At 46.2% G+C, this 17271-nt stretch overlaps 1 protein-coding gene across 4 annotated transcripts in view; it reads left to right on the top strand.

The window, feature by feature from the left end:
• ZFR (zinc finger RNA binding protein) overlaps positions 1 to 15314 on the top strand; it is a 77019-nt gene extending 61705 nt beyond the window's left edge. For 3 of the 4 annotated variants that reach the window (XM_073543891.1, XM_073543892.1, XM_073543889.1), the window contains exons 18-21: positions 539 to 634; positions 11085 to 11196; positions 11313 to 11410; positions 12273 to 15314. In XM_073543891.1, the coding sequence (XP_073399992.1) occupies positions 539 to 634; positions 11085 to 11196; positions 11313 to 11410; positions 12273 to 12452 (486 nt within the window). In that variant the 3' untranslated portion in view covers positions 12453 to 15314. Of the gene's footprint in view, positions 1 to 538; positions 635 to 11084; positions 11197 to 11312; positions 11411 to 12272 lie in introns of those variants that run through there. The other variant, XM_073543893.1, reaches the window with a different exon arrangement.
• Positions 15315 to 17271: the final 1957 nt, after the last annotated feature.

Raw genomic sequence — 17271 nt, 5'->3', positions numbered from 1 at the left:
ATTGAGTGTCCCCCTCCATCATAAACTGTGTTGTGAATCTGTAATATTATTCCATAAGGCTGCATAGTATCTTTGCTTACCCAATTACATGCGTGTTAACTGCTTCCTGTTTAGCATTTACAATGTTCTTCCAGTTCCAGCGTAGGAAGTGAAAGGTACCGCGAACCTGTTTGGGATTGTGACTTTGCTTCCCGGCAAAATCGCAGCAAGGAACCAAACAGATTCCCGGCAGCCTTACAGTCCCTACCTGTGTTATTTTTTTTTTTTTTTTTTTTTTTTATTTACATTTTTTTTTTTTTTTTATTTTATTTTCTCTCACATTTAATGAAATTCCCTTTTGTATTGTGTACAAGGCTCACATGTGAAATGCACAGGAGATGACAGTGTTTTGTTTTTTTTATTATTATTTAGAAATACATGTCCAAAAATGCCATCTAGATTGGTAGCTCATGGTTTGGGCTTCCAAGCACGATGGATTTTTTTTTTTTTTTTGTTATATGACAATATAAGTAATTCTGCTTTTGTTGTTGCACACAAGGCTAGAGCGAACGGACTGCAGTCCTGTGTCATTATCATCCGTATCCTGCGGGACTTGTGCCAGCGCGTGCCCACGTGGTCTGATTTTCCCAGCTGGGTACGTATCCTGTTCCGATTGCCCAGTTGTGTCATGAGATTGTAGACTTAAAGTCCTCTACAGTTAGTCATATTTAGAGTGATTCTTAACATTTGATCCGCATTGTCACACACTACCAGTTATGTGCCATATTTTTCAGACCATAAGACGCTCCCGAGGTTTAAACTGCAGGAAATACGATAAACATTTTTCCTATTAATTAAAACTTCCCTAGTGGTGTGACGTAGAGGGGTCATTAGTTCTACTTTTAATGTACTGGGGTAGAATGGAGAGGGAATAAATCAGTGTCTCTGTACTGTTATACACACAATTGTGTAACACATGCACTTACAGTTCTGGCAAAAATTAAGAGACCACTGCACAGCTTTATAAAAATCCGCTTCTCTCCATGTCTGACAGCCATTCCATTCCATTGTCAGTTGAATTCCAACCAGAGTACACCTCATTCTACTTAATGAGCTTCTGATTAGGTGATCACCTGAACTAAATCTTATTTAATGAAGGAAAGTATAAAAAACCCTGCTGTGGTGTTCACAATCCACTTGTAATAGGACAACATGGATGTCAAAACAAGTGCTAGTAATATCCCAAAAGTAATAGGAATGAAAAATAACTTTTAACCATGCCAAAGGAGTTGAAAAGAAAAGTCTTGAGTGAGGAAAAGAAGGGCTCAATACTGGCTTTACTAGCAGAGGGATACAGTGAGCGTCATGTTGCCTCCATCCTTAAAATTTCTAAGACGGCAGTCCATTACAACAAGGTCAAGCAGCAGATATTGGGAACAACAAAGTTACAGACCGGCAGAGGGCGAAAACGACTCTCCACTGAACGGGATGACCGTCATCTTATTCGAATGTCACTCAGCAACCGCAGGATGACATCAAGTGACCTACAAAAGGAATGGCAGATGGCAGCTGGGGTGAAGTGCATGGCAAGAACAGTTCGTAACAGGCTTCTAGAGGCAGGGCTCAAGTCATGTAAAGGTAGAAAAAAGCCTTTCATCAATAAGAAGCAAAGGAGAGCCAGGCTGAAGTTTGCCAACGACCATAAAGATTGGACCATAGAGGACTGGAGTAAGGTAATCTTCTCTGTTGAGTCTAATTTTCAGCTTTGCCCAACACCTGGTCATCTAATGCAGGGTTTCCCAACTCCAGTCCTCAAGGCACACCAACAGATCATGTTTTCAGGATTTCCTTTGTATTGCACAGGTGAAGCAATTATCACCTGAGCAATACTAAGGAAATCCTGAAAACATGATCTGTTGGTGTGCCTTGAGGACTGGAGTTGGGAAACCCTGATCTAATGGTTATACAGAGACTTGGAGAGGCGTACAAGCCACAGTGTCTTGCACCCACTGTGAAATATGGTGGAGGATCGGTGATGATCTGGGGATGCTTCAGCAAGGCTGGAATTGGGCAGGTTAATCTTTGCGAAGGATGTAAGAATCAAGCCGCATACAAGGTTATCCTGGAAAAACAGTTGATTCCTTCTGCTCAGGCAATGTTCCCCAACTCTGAGGACTGTTTTTTCCAGCAGGACAATGCGCCATGCCACACAGCTAGGTCAATCAATGTGTGGATGAAGGACCACCACATCAAATCCCTGTCATGGCCAGCCCAATCTCCAGACCTGAACCCCAATGAAAACCTCTGAAATGTAATCAAGAGGAAGATGGATGGTCACAAGCCATCAAACAAAGAAGAAATGCTTACATTTTTGTACCACGAGTGTCATAAGGTCACCCAAAAGCACTGTGAAAGACTGGTGGAAAGCAGCCAAGACGCATGAAAGCTGGGATTAAAAATCATGGTTATTCCACAAAGTATTGATTTCTGATCTCTTCCTGAGTTAAAACATTAGTATTGTTTCTAAATGATTATGAACTTGTTATCTTAGCATTATTTGAGGTCTGCAAGCACTCTGCGTTTTTTTATTTTGACGATTTCTCATTTTCTGAAAATAAATACAAAATTTAGTGTTTGGAAATTCGAAGACATGTTGTCAGTAGTTCATAGAATAAAAGGGAAATTTACATTTTAATATAATATGCCTATAAAGGAAAAAATAAGACAAACTGAAAATTTTTCTGTGGTCTAATTTTTGCCAGAGCTGTAGATAAAGCTCTGTTATATGCCCAAAGACCTACACTGCTCTGCTACATGCCCTTACAGTCATAAATTGCTCTGCTACATGCCCATATAGACATACACAGCTCTGCTTCATGCCCATGCAGACATATATGGCTCAGCTACATATAGATGCCCTTACAGACATACACGGCTCAACTACATGCCCATATAGACATGCACGGCTCTGCTACATGCACATATAGCCCTACACAGCTCTGGTACATTTCCTTCCATACATAAACAGCTCTGCTACATGCCCATACCGACACACACAGCTCCGCTGCAGGCACATTTATTTACTTTATGCATTACCATAGTCTTTCTTGTCTTATAGTCCGAAAAATACGGTAGATGAGATTTCATCCGATCTCGTCTACACATTATGGATACTTTCGGAAAGTTGTTTTGTTGCTTGGATTTTACTCTTGGATTTTTACTCTTTGCAATGGAAAGGGTGAAGACTATATACAAATCCATATGTAACCCAGGCAGATTTTTTACAGCAGATAAGCTACAGACACAGTCCAGAAAAAAATCCTAACCAAATTTGCAACATGTGCTCATACCCTTAAAATAAGAGTTAGGCTGTGTGCACACGCTGCGGATTTTGCTGCGGTTCCGCAGCGGTTTTGGCCGCTGCGGTGTACAGTACAATGATTCCCTATGGGAATCAAAAACCGCAGTGCAGATGGTGCGGAATTTTCCGCGCGGATTATCTGCGGTTTTCAATCTGCAGAAAGAATTGACATGTCAATTCTTTCTGCGGATTCTCCTGCGGTTTGCCATCTCCTCCATTGAGGAGATGAAAAACCGCAGGGCAAAACCGCAGAGCAATCCGCAGGTAAAACCGCAGGTCTTTTGACCTGCGGTTTCACCTGCGGATTGTACAAAATCCGCGCGGATGAATCCGCAGCGTGTGCACACAGCCTAAGGCTATGTTCAGAATTGTAATTTTTACTGTATTTTTTTTTTCTCCTATGCCAAAAACGCTGGATTTTACATTACCAGCAAGTGAATGAAATTGCAAAAAATTTCATACATGTTTTTTTTTTTCCTCTGCATTTTTTTGAGCTGCTGGGCGTTCTCTGCCATCCACAGCATGTCCATTTTTTCAGCGTTCATTCTATTTCATGGAAAAAATGCATCATAAATGCACAAATTTACTCTGTTTTTCCTTCCCAAACTCTTGTTTTTGTTGCATCTGTGAACATACCCCTTCACTCTGCTGCCATTTTCCTTTTTTTTTTGTTTTGTTTTTTGTTTTTTTTTCCTCCCCTTTCCTCGAAGAGCCATAAGGCTGGGTTCACACGTAGCGGAACTCTCGTGGAAATTACCGCGAGAATTCCATTCCGCGGGAAAATCACATTTTAAATTCCCACAGAAAAACTAGCATTTTGCAAGAGTAATTAGCTTGCAGAATTGCTAGCGTTTTCCAAGCGATCTGTAGCATCGCTTGGAGAACTGATTGACAGGTTGGTCACACTCATCAAACATAGTGAAGGCTGCGCGGGACGTCGGAAGGTGAGAATAACAATATTTTTTATTTTAATTTCTATTTTTTACAGGGATATGGTACCCAAAGTCCGGAGGACAGTCTCCTCTCCTCCGGACCGTGGGTACCATCCGCAAATGTTCTGCTTACTTTTCGCATGGTGTGCACAGCCACATGCGGAAAGTAAGCAGAACAATGCATTCCTATGGGTGCGGATTCGCCGCGATTCCGCAAAATTAATGAGCGTGCTGCGTTTTTTACCACGAAGCGATTCCGCCGTGGTAAAAACTGCAGCATTAGCACAGCATTGCGGAATCCCATAGGAATGCATGCGATGCTTATTTTTCGCGGCAAAAACTCGCGGAAACGCGAAAAAAAAACGGTACGTGTGAACGAGGCCTTACTTTTTTCTTTTTCTAAACCCCCCTCCCTATATCCACATAGCCGTATGAGGGCTTGTTTTTTGTAGGATAAATTGTACTTTTGAATGACTCCATTCATTTTACCATGGGATGCACTGTGAAGTGAGAAAAAAATCCAAGTACAGAGATATTGCAAATAAAAGTGCAATTCCACAATTGTTGTTTTGGGTTTCTATTTATTAAAGTGCCCCTGTCAGCAGGACTGTGCACAGCAACCTACACAGTGTTAGGTTGAAGCTGCTATACTGATTCCAGTGTGACCTGGGGATGAAATCCGTCTTGTGGTTGTTTAATCTTTCTTTGTAGTTTTCATGGTTTGCACAGTAGGAACAGAAAAGCGCAAATAGGGTCTTATCCGATGATAAGATAATAGAAATATATAAATTCTACTCACCTGTTGTCGGAGAGAAAAGGCACATAGGATCAAGGATAAGCTGCTGCTCGTCCAAGGGTCAGACAAATGACCGCCGAAGTATAAAATCCAATGGAGGTTTTTTTGGACTCCGTGCGCTGCTTTAATAATATACAAGATTACCGTTGAGATGAAAGATCAATGTTTTTATTCCCAACGCATTTCGAAGTATGAGCTGCTACTTCCTCAGGGAAAGACAGACCTCAGTCTGTCCGCAGTCCAAAAAAAGCTCCATTGGATTTGTAGTTTTCATTTAATGAGATTTCTTTATCGCTTCATTGGGGGACACAGGTAACCATGGGTGTATCTTGCTGTCGCTAGGAGGCTGACACTATGCTAAAAAGGAAAAATAGCTCTTCCCCAGCAGTATACACTCACTGACAGGCACTAAGGACCTCAGTTTAAGTTTAGTGTCTGTAGGAGGGGGACGCAGTTTTCCTTTTCAGGTATTTTGTGTTTTAGTAATCTTTTTCCTTTGTTTTTCAGGTTCTTCAGGGTAACAGGGTGTAAAGTCTCACCCTGTTTTCCCACATTTACACGACCGAGAGAGCAGTGTGGTGTCACTGCTCTCTCGCCCACTCTCAGACTCGTAGGCAGGACATTATCCCCTGTCACCTTTACTGGTGTTTCAGGGTGATTTCCGGTTGCCGGCTCTTTGCCTATTCCCCACCCTCACCCCTTTCCCCAGAGAGGGCTGAGAGGAAGACGGTGGTCACCAGCGGTGGCTTCCCCCCTTCTTGTAAGGGGTTGATGCCGTCTTCTGCACTGTCCGGAGACGGTGCGGGAAGGGAGATCCCTGTTCCCAGCGACCTTCTACCACCCGTGGGCTCCTGATGCGATCCTCAACGGTGAAGAGGACCGTGGACACCCGGCAGGTATGTATGTCCCCGCTCTTCCCGCCCCAGACGCAGCGCAGCATAGCACCTTCCCTTAGCTAGGGACAGGCTGACTTGTTCCACATACAGCCCCGGCCACTGTCGGTCCCACGTTTTTCCCTAGTCAATAGGACTCACCGGTCTTCCCGCCGCACATTTGAGTTTTGTATTCTTTTTTTCCCGGTTTGCGCTCGACTCAGCGTCTCCTTCCCTTCCTGTAGAGGAGCTTCCTCCCCCCGCCGGTACACACCTCCCTGATGATTCTCCAATCAGAGAGGCGCCTACCTTCCGGCCGGCTTATTCTCCTGGCTGGACACACACCCCAGCGCGTCAGCCAATCAGCTCTCTGCTTTGTTTTTTACCGGTCGGCGTTTCTCGGCCATGCCCCCTTCTCTGCGCGCATGTTCCTTCCTTTTATCGGATCCCCCTCTACCGGCAGGGACACGCCCCACGGTGGTAAACCAATCACAGGGGCGCTTTCTGTTTGTGTCGGCCGATAGGTCCTCCAGGCTGGCCACACCACCACCCCGGCGTGCCAGCCAATCCGTCTTTTGGTTTTTTTTTCCCGTCCGGCAGCTTAGCCACGCCTACCACTCTACATCGTGCTGGTTTCAGTGTGGCCAGCAGCCATCTTGGATCCTGTGTTTCTGCAGCTCAGCGCACGATGCACGACACAGCCTCTGCCCGCTTCCTCCTGCGCATTCGGCTTGGACACTCCGCCTCATCTACCTACGGACATCTGACAATGGAGTCACAGCTAACCTATCGGTATATAGCACTCTTCAGCAGTATCACTCAGGTGCAACTTATACCTAACTCTGCAGGGGCTTCTTGTCCTCCCGCTAAGCCCACTGTGATTCATTACGCCTGCGCCCGCTGTGACCGAAAGTGGTCTTCAGGTCAGCCGTCCCCTTTCTGCCCATCCTGCAGTCCTTCCACCATGTCTGCCCCACAGCAGCACTCCTCTTGGGCATTAGAGCGCACACTCCTCCCTCCGGAGTGGGCTGTTGCCATGTCCCAGTCAGTCTCTGACCTGACTAAAGTATCGCAGTCCCTGGTCCAGGTCCTGAAACGCCTTCCACTTCTATCTACCGCCACCAGTACACAGAACGTGTACAAGACCTAGGAAGCGGGCTCTCTAGCTCTTCATCCAGTTCCCCGGGCCCCTCTGCATCATCTAGGATGCCCTCCTCTACCCATGCCCCCTCGGAGGAGGAGGACTTTGGGTCGGATGTGGGTTCCCATTCCGAGTCTAACTTGGATGCGGACCAGACTTCAAAGATGCAGGACATGGTAGATAGCCTTATCTTAGCTGTTACTCAGACTCTGAAACTAAAAGAGGACGAGGTTCCTGCTCAAGAGAAGTTTGTTTCCTTCAAACGGGTTAAACGTCCTTCCCGGACCTTTCCCAATAACAAAGAGTTTGAAGCGACTATGGCTAAACATTGGGGACATCCCAAAAAGCACTTCCTGGGAAGGAAGCAGCTAGACATCTTTTATCCCTTTAGTCCAGATCTTGTCGGCAAATGGGCGGAGTCCCCTAAGGTGGACCTACTGGTCTCTTGCCTGTCCTCCAAAACGGTTCTGTCTCTGCCGGATGGTGCATCCCTTAAGGACGCTACAGACAGGCAGATTGAGTCTTTGGCCAAATCAGCTTTTGAAGCGTCTGGTGCCTCCCTCTGCCCCAGCTTCGCCTCCGCCTGGGTAGCAAAATCCATCTCTGCCTGGGACAAAATACTTCACTAGGGCATCGTAGTGGCAGCTTCTCCAAATGAGCTGGCAGATTTGGCAGACCAGATTGCTCACGCCGGCAAATATCTTCTGGCTGCGTCCTTGGATGCGGCCGCCTGTTCCGCTAGTGCAAGCAGCAACATCATTGCCATACGCCGCATCCTTTGGTTGAAGGCATAGAATGCAGACCCAACTTCTAAGAAGTCACTCACCAACTTGGCCTTTCAGGGTTCTAGACTCTTTGGGCCCAGACTGGACCAGATAATTTCGGACGCTACAGGCAGGAAAAGTACTTCTCTTCTAAACGTTCTTTCTATAGGAAAGGGCCCCTGCCTTTTCGTTCCTTTCGACCTTTCTCCTCTTTAGGGACTTCCAGCAAGACAGCTCGTCCTCCCCAGGGAAAAGAAGGAAGCCATCCTTCAAACCTGCATCTCACTGGAGGCTAAAGGGATGCCCCTCCAAGACCTATGGGTCCCGCTCTCAAAAGTTCTCCTCTATGTAACGGGTCACCCCCACCTGGGAATCTTTCCAGGGTGGGAGACTGTCTTCTCTTCAGGAACGCATGGTTATCGGTGGTCGACGACACCTGGGTCAGAAAGATTGTTACGTCCGGTTACAAGATCGACTTTTCTCCCCCCCCCCCCCCCCCCCCCAGGCAGACGTTTCGTTCTGTCTCGCCCGCCAAAACTTCCGTCTCAAGCCCCATGGGTTCTTCAGGCCGTCTCCTCCCTTCTACGATCAGGAGTAATCGTACCCATTCCTTGTAATGAACAATTTTCAGGGTTCTACTCCAACCTTTTTGTAGTCCCGAAAAAAGACTCGTCTCTGGTCGGAGATTTGAATCTCGTCCCCCCGAGATCTCGGGACGAGATCTGAACCTGCGCATGCGCCAAACCCCGGACCGGCGGCCATCTTCCCAGCTGCCATGTTCCCGGAGGCCACCGCAACATGGCGGCGGCCAGCAAGGAATGTGCGGGGACCTCCGGGCTTGGAGGAAATGCCGGCGGAGCCGCCCCTGCATCGGATCACAGAGAGCCGCCACCCTCACCCCACAGAACCCAGCTGCCACAGCCCACCTGCCCCAGCCCAGCTGCCCCAGTACAGCCCAGCTGCCCCAGCACAACCAACCTGCCCCAGCACAACCAACCTGCCCCAGCACAACCAACCTGCCCCAGCACAGAGCCGCCACCGCACGAACCTGGACCTGGACCACTGAATGACCCCTGTGACCACTGCTCCACCTGTGCCGGATCCCTTCCCAGGTAAGCTGAATTCGGACTGTAAGACGGACCCCCATTTGACACACTATTATTTTTTTCCCTATTTTCCTTCTGAAAATTGGGGTGCGTCTTATGGTCCGGTGCGTCTTATAGTCCGGAAAATACGGTATCTATTCAATAAAAATCCCTTTTTGCAGGCAGGTGGCGGCTCCTGCGCTGCACTATGATCGCATCCATATTGTGCATGTAATTTATTCTTTTTCATGGTATCCATAAATTCCTAAAGATATATAGATATAGCTATAGATAGAGAGAGAGATAGATCTAATATATAAAGCTCCAGTGTGTATGTATGTCCGGGATTGGCATCCGCACCGTCGCTACAGCCACAAAATTTGGCACAGTCACACGTCTGGACCCCGAGAGTGTCCTAAGCTATGTTGTGAGGTGAATTTTTAACCCCGCGTGTTCCAATTCACCAAACAATTTTGCCCCTATCTACATAATGGGGAAAAAGTGTGTGCGTATCAAGCCCCGCCCCTCATTATGATGTCATAATGGTTGACTATGGTATGGAGGATGTGTGATGGGTATTTGGGCACTGGACTATGGGATGGAGGATATGTATAATGGGTATATGGGCATGGGACTATGGGATAAAGGATGTGTGATGGGTATATTGGCACTCGACTGTGGGATGGCGAATATGTATGATGGGTTTATGGGCATGGGACTATGGGATGGCGGATATGTATAATGGGTATATGGGCACGGGACTATGGGATGGAGGATATGTATGATGGGTATATGGGCACGGGACTATGGGATGGCGGATATGTATAATGGGTATATAGGCACGGGACTATGGGATGGAGGATATGTATGATGGGTATATGGGCATGGGACTATGAGATGAAGGATGTGTGATGGGTATATGGACACTCGACTACGGGATGGCGAATATGTATGATGGGTATATGGGCATGGGACTATGGGATGGCGAATATGTATGATGGGTATATGGGCATGGGACTATGGGATAAAGGATGTGTGATGGGTATATGGGCATGGGACTATGGGATGGAGGATATGTATGATGGGTATATGGGCATGGGACTGGGATGGAGGATGTGTGATGGGTATATGGGCACGGGACTATGGGATGGAGGATAATTATAATTTGCTTTTTTTAATCTTATTTTTAGAGGTTTTATGGATACCTTCAAAAAGAATAATTAAAGGCACAATATGAATGCAATCATGGTGCAGCGCAGGCGCCGCCACCTGCCTGTAAAAAGGGATTTTTTTGTATAGATATATCTAATTTTCTTTATGTAAACTAGGGGGCAGGTCAGTGAGGAGCAGTGACCTGTCAACATTATGAATACCAGAGCACGAGCATATCATTAACACAACTGAAAATAAAAATTACACAACAACCACAAGACGGATTTCATCACAAGGTAGCATTGTAATCAGTATAACGGCGCCGACCTGACACCGTCTGTAGGTTACTGTGCACAATCCTGCTGACAGGGTCCCTTTTAAGTGGTGAAATCAAATTTGGAAATTTATTAAAAAATAAAACTGCTTTTGTTGCCATTTTCCGAGACCCGTAACTTTAAATTTTCAGCATCCGGAGATGGGTGAGGGCTTATTTTTTGCATCCTGGGCTGGTGTGTTTACTGCTACAATTTTTGGGTATCGTTTATCGATCAGATTAATTTATTTTTATTTTATCTGGTGAAATACTTTTTTTTTTCTCATGTTTACTGTATTTAATAGTCCCCTTGGGGGACTTGAAGCTGTGATCGTCTGATCGCTTGTGCTATACATAGCAGAGCATCAGCACTGGCAGCTCGTGTTTAATGCGGTTTACAGTGCCATTTAACAGGTTAAGTCGAGGGCGAAGTTCTGCTCTACCCTCAGCTGTTAGACACATGATGGCTGATTAAATCGATTAAATCAGCCATCATCTGCCAGGAAATTTTTTTTTATTTTTTCATTATTTGTTGATTCTGGGAATGTAACCGGTTTTCTCTATGAAATGCACCACCAATTGTTTCTTTAAAAAAATATATTTTTATAAGCAACCAAGGACCAATCTCCGTGATTTTCTTCTGACGAGGGTGCCTGGGTAGTTCTGACCGCTGATGTTCTGTCTTACAGGCCCTGGAGTTGCTGGTGGAGAAGGCAATAAGCAGCTCGTCGGGCCCCCAGAGCCCCGGGGACGCTTTGAGGAGGGTCTTTGAGTGCATTTCATCTGGCATTATATTAAAGGGTAGGTAATTCAGAGGAAACACAAAATGAATTACATTGTGGCACATGCGGCAGAACATCAGCGCCAAGTCCGGTACATGTGTGCTGCATTTTAACCCATTCGCCCCTCTCTGGCAGGTGGGCCGGGTTTACTTGACCCCTGTGAAAAAGAAGCTTATGACACTTTAGCTACTATGACGGACCAGCAAAGGGAGGACATCACCTCCAGTGCGCAGGTAACGTTTCCTCACTGACCAGAGGGTACTCGCTTATTTGGTATGCTTTCTATCTCCGGCCCTTTAAGATATTACAATTCGGGCTGATTATCCGGCCTTTGCTTTTCTGGCCCATGTTAATCATTTCCAGCACATCAAAGATGTTGTAGTTGTTAGCGGGTGATGACATCCATCTAGACGGCAGAAAAATAAATGCACTTTTATTAGAGAGGTTTTCTAGGGTTTATGTATTGATTGCCTTTTGTTTAGAATAATTTTTGGAGTCCGGTGCCCCTCTGATCAGCTGTTTTCTGTGGACATATGTAGAGAAATCCAGGACACAAGACTGCTTCCTTTTGGTGACTTTATTAGTATAGAAAAATCAGTGTTTTGGCCACTCAGGGCTAAAGAGAAATATGTTTGTGTCTTGATAAAGGCCCTGCGCTGCCGAAGCATTGATTTTTCTGTACTAATAAAGATACCAATAGGAGGTTGTCTGGTGCCTGAATTTCTCTATGTTGCTACAACCTTTGTGGAGGTTTGCCCAAAGGATGCGCTTTGAACAAAAAAGGGCGCAGACGACAGAGGGGCAAACGCGGGACTCATCTATTGCAAGTATGGGTGTACGTATAGTCAATACACCACAGCTCCATATACTCTGTAGTGACCTCTCCCGCATACTGTAGCTCTGCTGCCATTCACAAGAAAAAGCTGCAGTACCCAAAACGGCCACCACACAGTAACGGCGCTGTGCTGTTCTACTTCGGTCTGCATGTTTAGAGTCGCCTTCTGCTTGTCAGACCTCCACCCCATTCCCCGAGATTCATTTTCTTACATCTTGTTATGCTGTGTAGTAAACGCTGCATTTCTTGTTACCCCGCAGTTCGCACTAAGGCTGCTCGCCTTCCGACAAATCCACAAGGTGCTGGGCATGGATCTGCTGTCGCAGACGAACCAGCGCTTCAACATTCACAGCAACCGCAAGAGAAGACGAGACAGCGACGGAGTGGACAGCTTCGAGGCCGAGGGGAAGAAAGATAAAAAAGATTACGATAATTTCTAGAGGAGCCGGTGGGCGTCCGTCTCCAGGAGATACACATTTCCACTAACAGAGATGTTTCATCCCCGTCTGCCGCAGGGTTACGTGTCCTGATGGCCGTGGCATCACGTGGTAACCCTGCTCCAGACCCCGATAATTCATCTTCTGAGTTTGTTAATAGGTTAAATATTTGTATAGTCGTTAAAAACGGAAGCGCTTCTTTCCCCTGCCTCCATAGTTTCGCTGTCCGCCTGCCGGGGGGCACTCACACCGCTCCTCGGCACGTGGCCAGTTCTACCATCCGCACTCAGCGTTGGGCGTCCGGCCCTCGCCCCGGTGACGTCTCCTTATAGGCAGTAGTTGTATTTAATTTCCGGCCGTGTTTTGTGTTGCATCGTGTGAATTAGGCAGGGGAAAGCCTCCCTTAGGTGTAAGTTACATGAGTAGGTATGGCATGTGCCCTCCTCACTAATCTCTTCTCTGTTCTTGTAAATTGATCCACAAGGATGTGTCGTGTGAAGACTAAAATGCATTTTTAATTTTATTTTAATTTTTTTCTCCTTGCAACTTTCGAAAGTAAACGTCTCTGGAAATCTCGTGGCAATCGTCTCAATGGGATAAATATATATATAATTGTAACTAAGGCAGCTTTTTTTTTCTGGGGGGGGTTAATTGGGCTAATCTATAATCATACAACGCTTTTTTTTTTTTTCCTCCAGCACCTGATGCTGCCACGTTGCATGATTATCATATATTTTTTTTTAATTTTAAGATTGCATTTATAACATTACATTCGTTTGCAAACTATTCTCATTTTGATATATTGGAAAACCTGACGTGAACTAGGTTACACAGGACCATGCAGAGGTCTGCAAACTGCGGCCATACAGCCGTTGTGATATTACAACTCTCGGCACGCTGGGTGTTTTGGGAGTTGTAGTTTCACAGCAGATGTAAAGGCAGCCACAGGTTGAAGTGTGCTGATTTAGAAGAGGGGGTTCCTAGCTGGGGTGCAGATATTGGGGTGACGCGAGAGGTAATAACTCCAGAAATAATCCCAAAACACTATATCCATCCTGCGGACAGGTTTGTGGTCAGTAGATTAAATTTCCAAGTAGCACATACAACCCTGAGCCAGGGGTGGCGCTGTTTAAGATGAAAGCAGCCATGTTTTTTATTAGTGAAGAACCCCTTAAATATTACACAAGATTAAATATACAAGACCACAGCCCCTTACTCGGTGTAGAAAATGCAAGTCCATTTAAAGGCGAGTTCACACATCGCATTTTTGGTAGGTTCCAGATGGATTTATTTCACATCCGCATTTCTGTTAGCACCAGAATAGATCATGAATTTCACTTGTAAAACGTGCAGATTCTCCCTGCTCCCCATGGGAAGAATACCTCTTTACAAGGAGGTTTCCTACCAAAGAAATCTCTGGTAATTGTGGGAGACTGTAGTGGAGAGGGCAGCGCTGCAGTCAGTCTGTGCCTGCAGAGGGCAGCGCTGCAATCAGTCTGTGCCTGCAGAGGGCAGCGCCGCAGTCAGTCTGTGCCTGGAAGCTGCAGATATCACATCTGTGGAATGGGTGCCTGGGAACCTCTGTCCAATTTAAAAGAAAAAGGTTGAGTCCATTAATGCATGTAGAGGAAGCCCCCTTTTAAGGATCTAGACACCTTCACCCTTTCGAATATGCATTTTTTGGCCATATTACTTTTGTAATTGGGTTTTATTGAAAAACAAGTTTGCACTGTTTGCCATTTATAGCTCTGGTGTGATACTATATTGCAGAATGATCTAAATGAGACTCTGTCAGTGAGCTCGTTCTGATGGGGATAGTGTATTAGTCTTAAACAACTTTTCAGAAGTTTATGATCATTGATCTGATCGCAATGCACGTCGGGAGATGCGCGGCCATTCCGTCCATTGTGATCCGAGATCTCATCAATGATCACGGACTTATGACTGAGCCCTCAGGCTTGTATACACTGTCCATAGGTGTCCTGACCTGAGGTCAGCAGCAGAACAGGCTTCACTTGGGCTCTAGTTTGGGTCAGTAGATGCCGTGGTTGGGTTATCTATTACCTACATGTGAAGGCAGCCTTATTTTCACTCCTGTTGGTTTATGATCAAAGTTCAGCTCAACTTTCATGTCATAAGTCACCAAATGAAGGCTGAGAGAAAGGAAGACAAGAGCCTTGAACGCTGTCAGAGAGCTCGTCCAATCACTGCTGCAAAGTTTCAGCATACAAGAAATTTTGTTTTCTAGGCCCAACCTTTCCATGAGACACAAGATCGGCCTTGATTCTCTTTATGGCTTCAGTATAATTATCTATGTATGTGGATTTTCCCACCACTCGCTGGCTGTGGATCTCTAGTGTAAGTTCAATTTTTGCAGATTATCTCTCAGGAAATCTCTGCATTATACAATATACCAGCATTGTTAACGAGACTTAACTAAATCTCAATCCTCCACTGTGTAAAAATGTCTGGAACGTAAACTCACCCACCTCTGCGTGGGCATTTACCCTTAAGTGGTGACCTTCAACCTCCAGTTTTCTGACTGCTGTGGAACTACAGCACTCCTCATGCCCTGGTAGTCCATGTCTGTCAGGACATAGGAGGAGTTGTAGTTTTTCAACAGCTGGATGGTCTGAGGGGAGTTTCTAGTGCAAAGATTGGCCCCGGTACCCGCAGTCACCTGACTGTCACCCATAGAATATTACCAGGGCTTCTGTTCTCTGAATAAGGCTCTGGTCGGGTCCGGCCCCTGCTCTTGGGTGATGTACTGCGGGGGGCTTCCTGCTCACGTTTACTCTGCCAGTAAAACCATTTGTTGTCAGCGCTGCGGTGAAATAAAATTGGAAGTGGACAATCTTGAGTTGACATTGTGTCTGCACATGTGATTTATTTTGTGTTTCTTCGAAAACGATGGAAAAATCAAAAAGCCCATTCTGTTTTCATAGTGTAACACTATTGACTTGCATTGTATGAGAAACTTTCCTGCCTCGCATGTAGTATGGGGGTTGAATGGGCGCAGGAGCTCCTCATAAGGCAGGCCCATCCCACTGCACGTTCTCTTTGCACGGCATGTACACTGTGTAATCAACATTTTTGCAAATATCGATTGTTCAATGACCTTCCCTCCCTGTTTTGCAAGGACAGCAGACAATAACCTGTAGAAGCTCATATAAGCGGTAAACGGCGCAAGCATTCAGCAATTTCACAAACCTTTTCTTTCTCGCTTTCCAGTATATTAATTACATGGTAACATAAACGGCGTCGCTCCAAACTACAACTCGTCTTAGAAGGAAAACAAGCTGTCGTATGGAAAGGGGTTAAGACCCATTTGCATGTATAAAATTTTGAGGCTTCACTGATACAATTTGTCTGGATAGGGTCTGATGTGCAAAAATAATCACAAGAAAATACAGAGGAATGATTAAAACATAGTATAGCTCCAGAATCTGCAGGTGTCTGCCAGTTCTAAAGCTACAAAGGCTTGGGGGGCCCCCTTGTAGCTTAGACGATGGTGGGCTGCGTTAATGTGTATGGGGGCTCCCTACAGGTAATGTCGATCTGACATGTCTGATTTTGGAATGCAGATCCGTTTGTTCTTGGCAAGAGAAGATTCTGACAGCAGCTCTCCTCAAGAACACAGGAACGCCGAGACAAGTGAGCGCTCCGGAGTTTGGAGGAGTCAGGAGATGCGGGCACTTGATGGCTATCTATTATGGATGGGGCCACTTAATGATTACATTGCATGCACAAGGTGTGCAAAAGTTTCTGTTCTCATGCCCCCCCTATAGTGAACCACACACACACACGACGGCCCCCAAATAATTGGTGTATGTTGACTGAAGAAGGTGATGAGTGTGTCACCGGCAATCCACCTCAAAAATCCCATGTATCCTAATTATGATCTATGATATTTTGCCCTATAAATTGCAAAGATTTAAGGCCGGTTTCACATTTGCGTTTAGGGCTGCAGCGTCGGCCTGTGCACGGCCGCCGTTAATCCCCGCCCCCTGCCGCGCCTCCTCCGGTAGCTCCGCCTCTGGGCACATGACGCTGCATGCGTCCCCTATCTTTATCACTGGGGATGCAGCCCGTGCGCAGTATGCGTTTGGCGGCGCATGCGTCCTTTTGACGCTGTGCCGACCAGCGCCAAACGCAACAGGTTGCAGTTTGGTGCGCTCAGCACAGCGTCAAAAGGACGCATGCGCCGCCAAACGCATACTGCGCACAGCCTGTGTCCCCAGTGATAAAGATAGGGGACGCATGCAGGGTCTTGCGCCCGGAGGCTGGGCTTAGCGGCGGCCGTGTGCAGGCCGACGCTGCGGCCCTAAACGCAAAAGTGAAACCGGCCTAACTCTTCCTAAAAATAATTGACATCCTGCAGTTTTGGTATCATCACCGCTGGTTATTTTCCATGCAGAAATTACTGTATTCTGCCATGGCTTTTCTGCAAGTCCAGACTGACTGCAGCATTTCCACCACACATCTTAACACTTCTTAGACTTTCCCAAATACTAATGTCATCTCCACCAGACACTGCCAAAAGTAATATACAGCACCACAAACTAGTGTAAATACCGTCATAGAGTGACCAGATAGCAGCTCATACATACATGTCAAGGAAACGCGACTCCGCTGCCTCCAATCATCAGGACGATGGACAAAGCTGCGGCTGCTTCCACTAGGCCGGTTATTGGGGAACTCGCATTGAGCGTATGGTATATACGCCTCTGATGCCGATGCATGGAATATATATATATCCCTCTGAACGGTCACTGCCAGCTCCACAATAACAAAAAAAGGAACCAGCTGCCACCACCAATCA

This window comes from Dendrobates tinctorius, unplaced genomic scaffold (assembly GCF_039654945.1).
Source record: "Dendrobates tinctorius isolate UK_male_01 unplaced genomic scaffold, ASM3965494v1 ptg000135l, whole genome shotgun sequence".
Classification (NCBI taxonomy): domain Eukaryota; kingdom Metazoa; phylum Chordata; class Amphibia; order Anura; family Dendrobatidae; genus Dendrobates; species Dendrobates tinctorius.
This window is presented reverse-complemented; position numbering and strand designations above follow the sequence as displayed.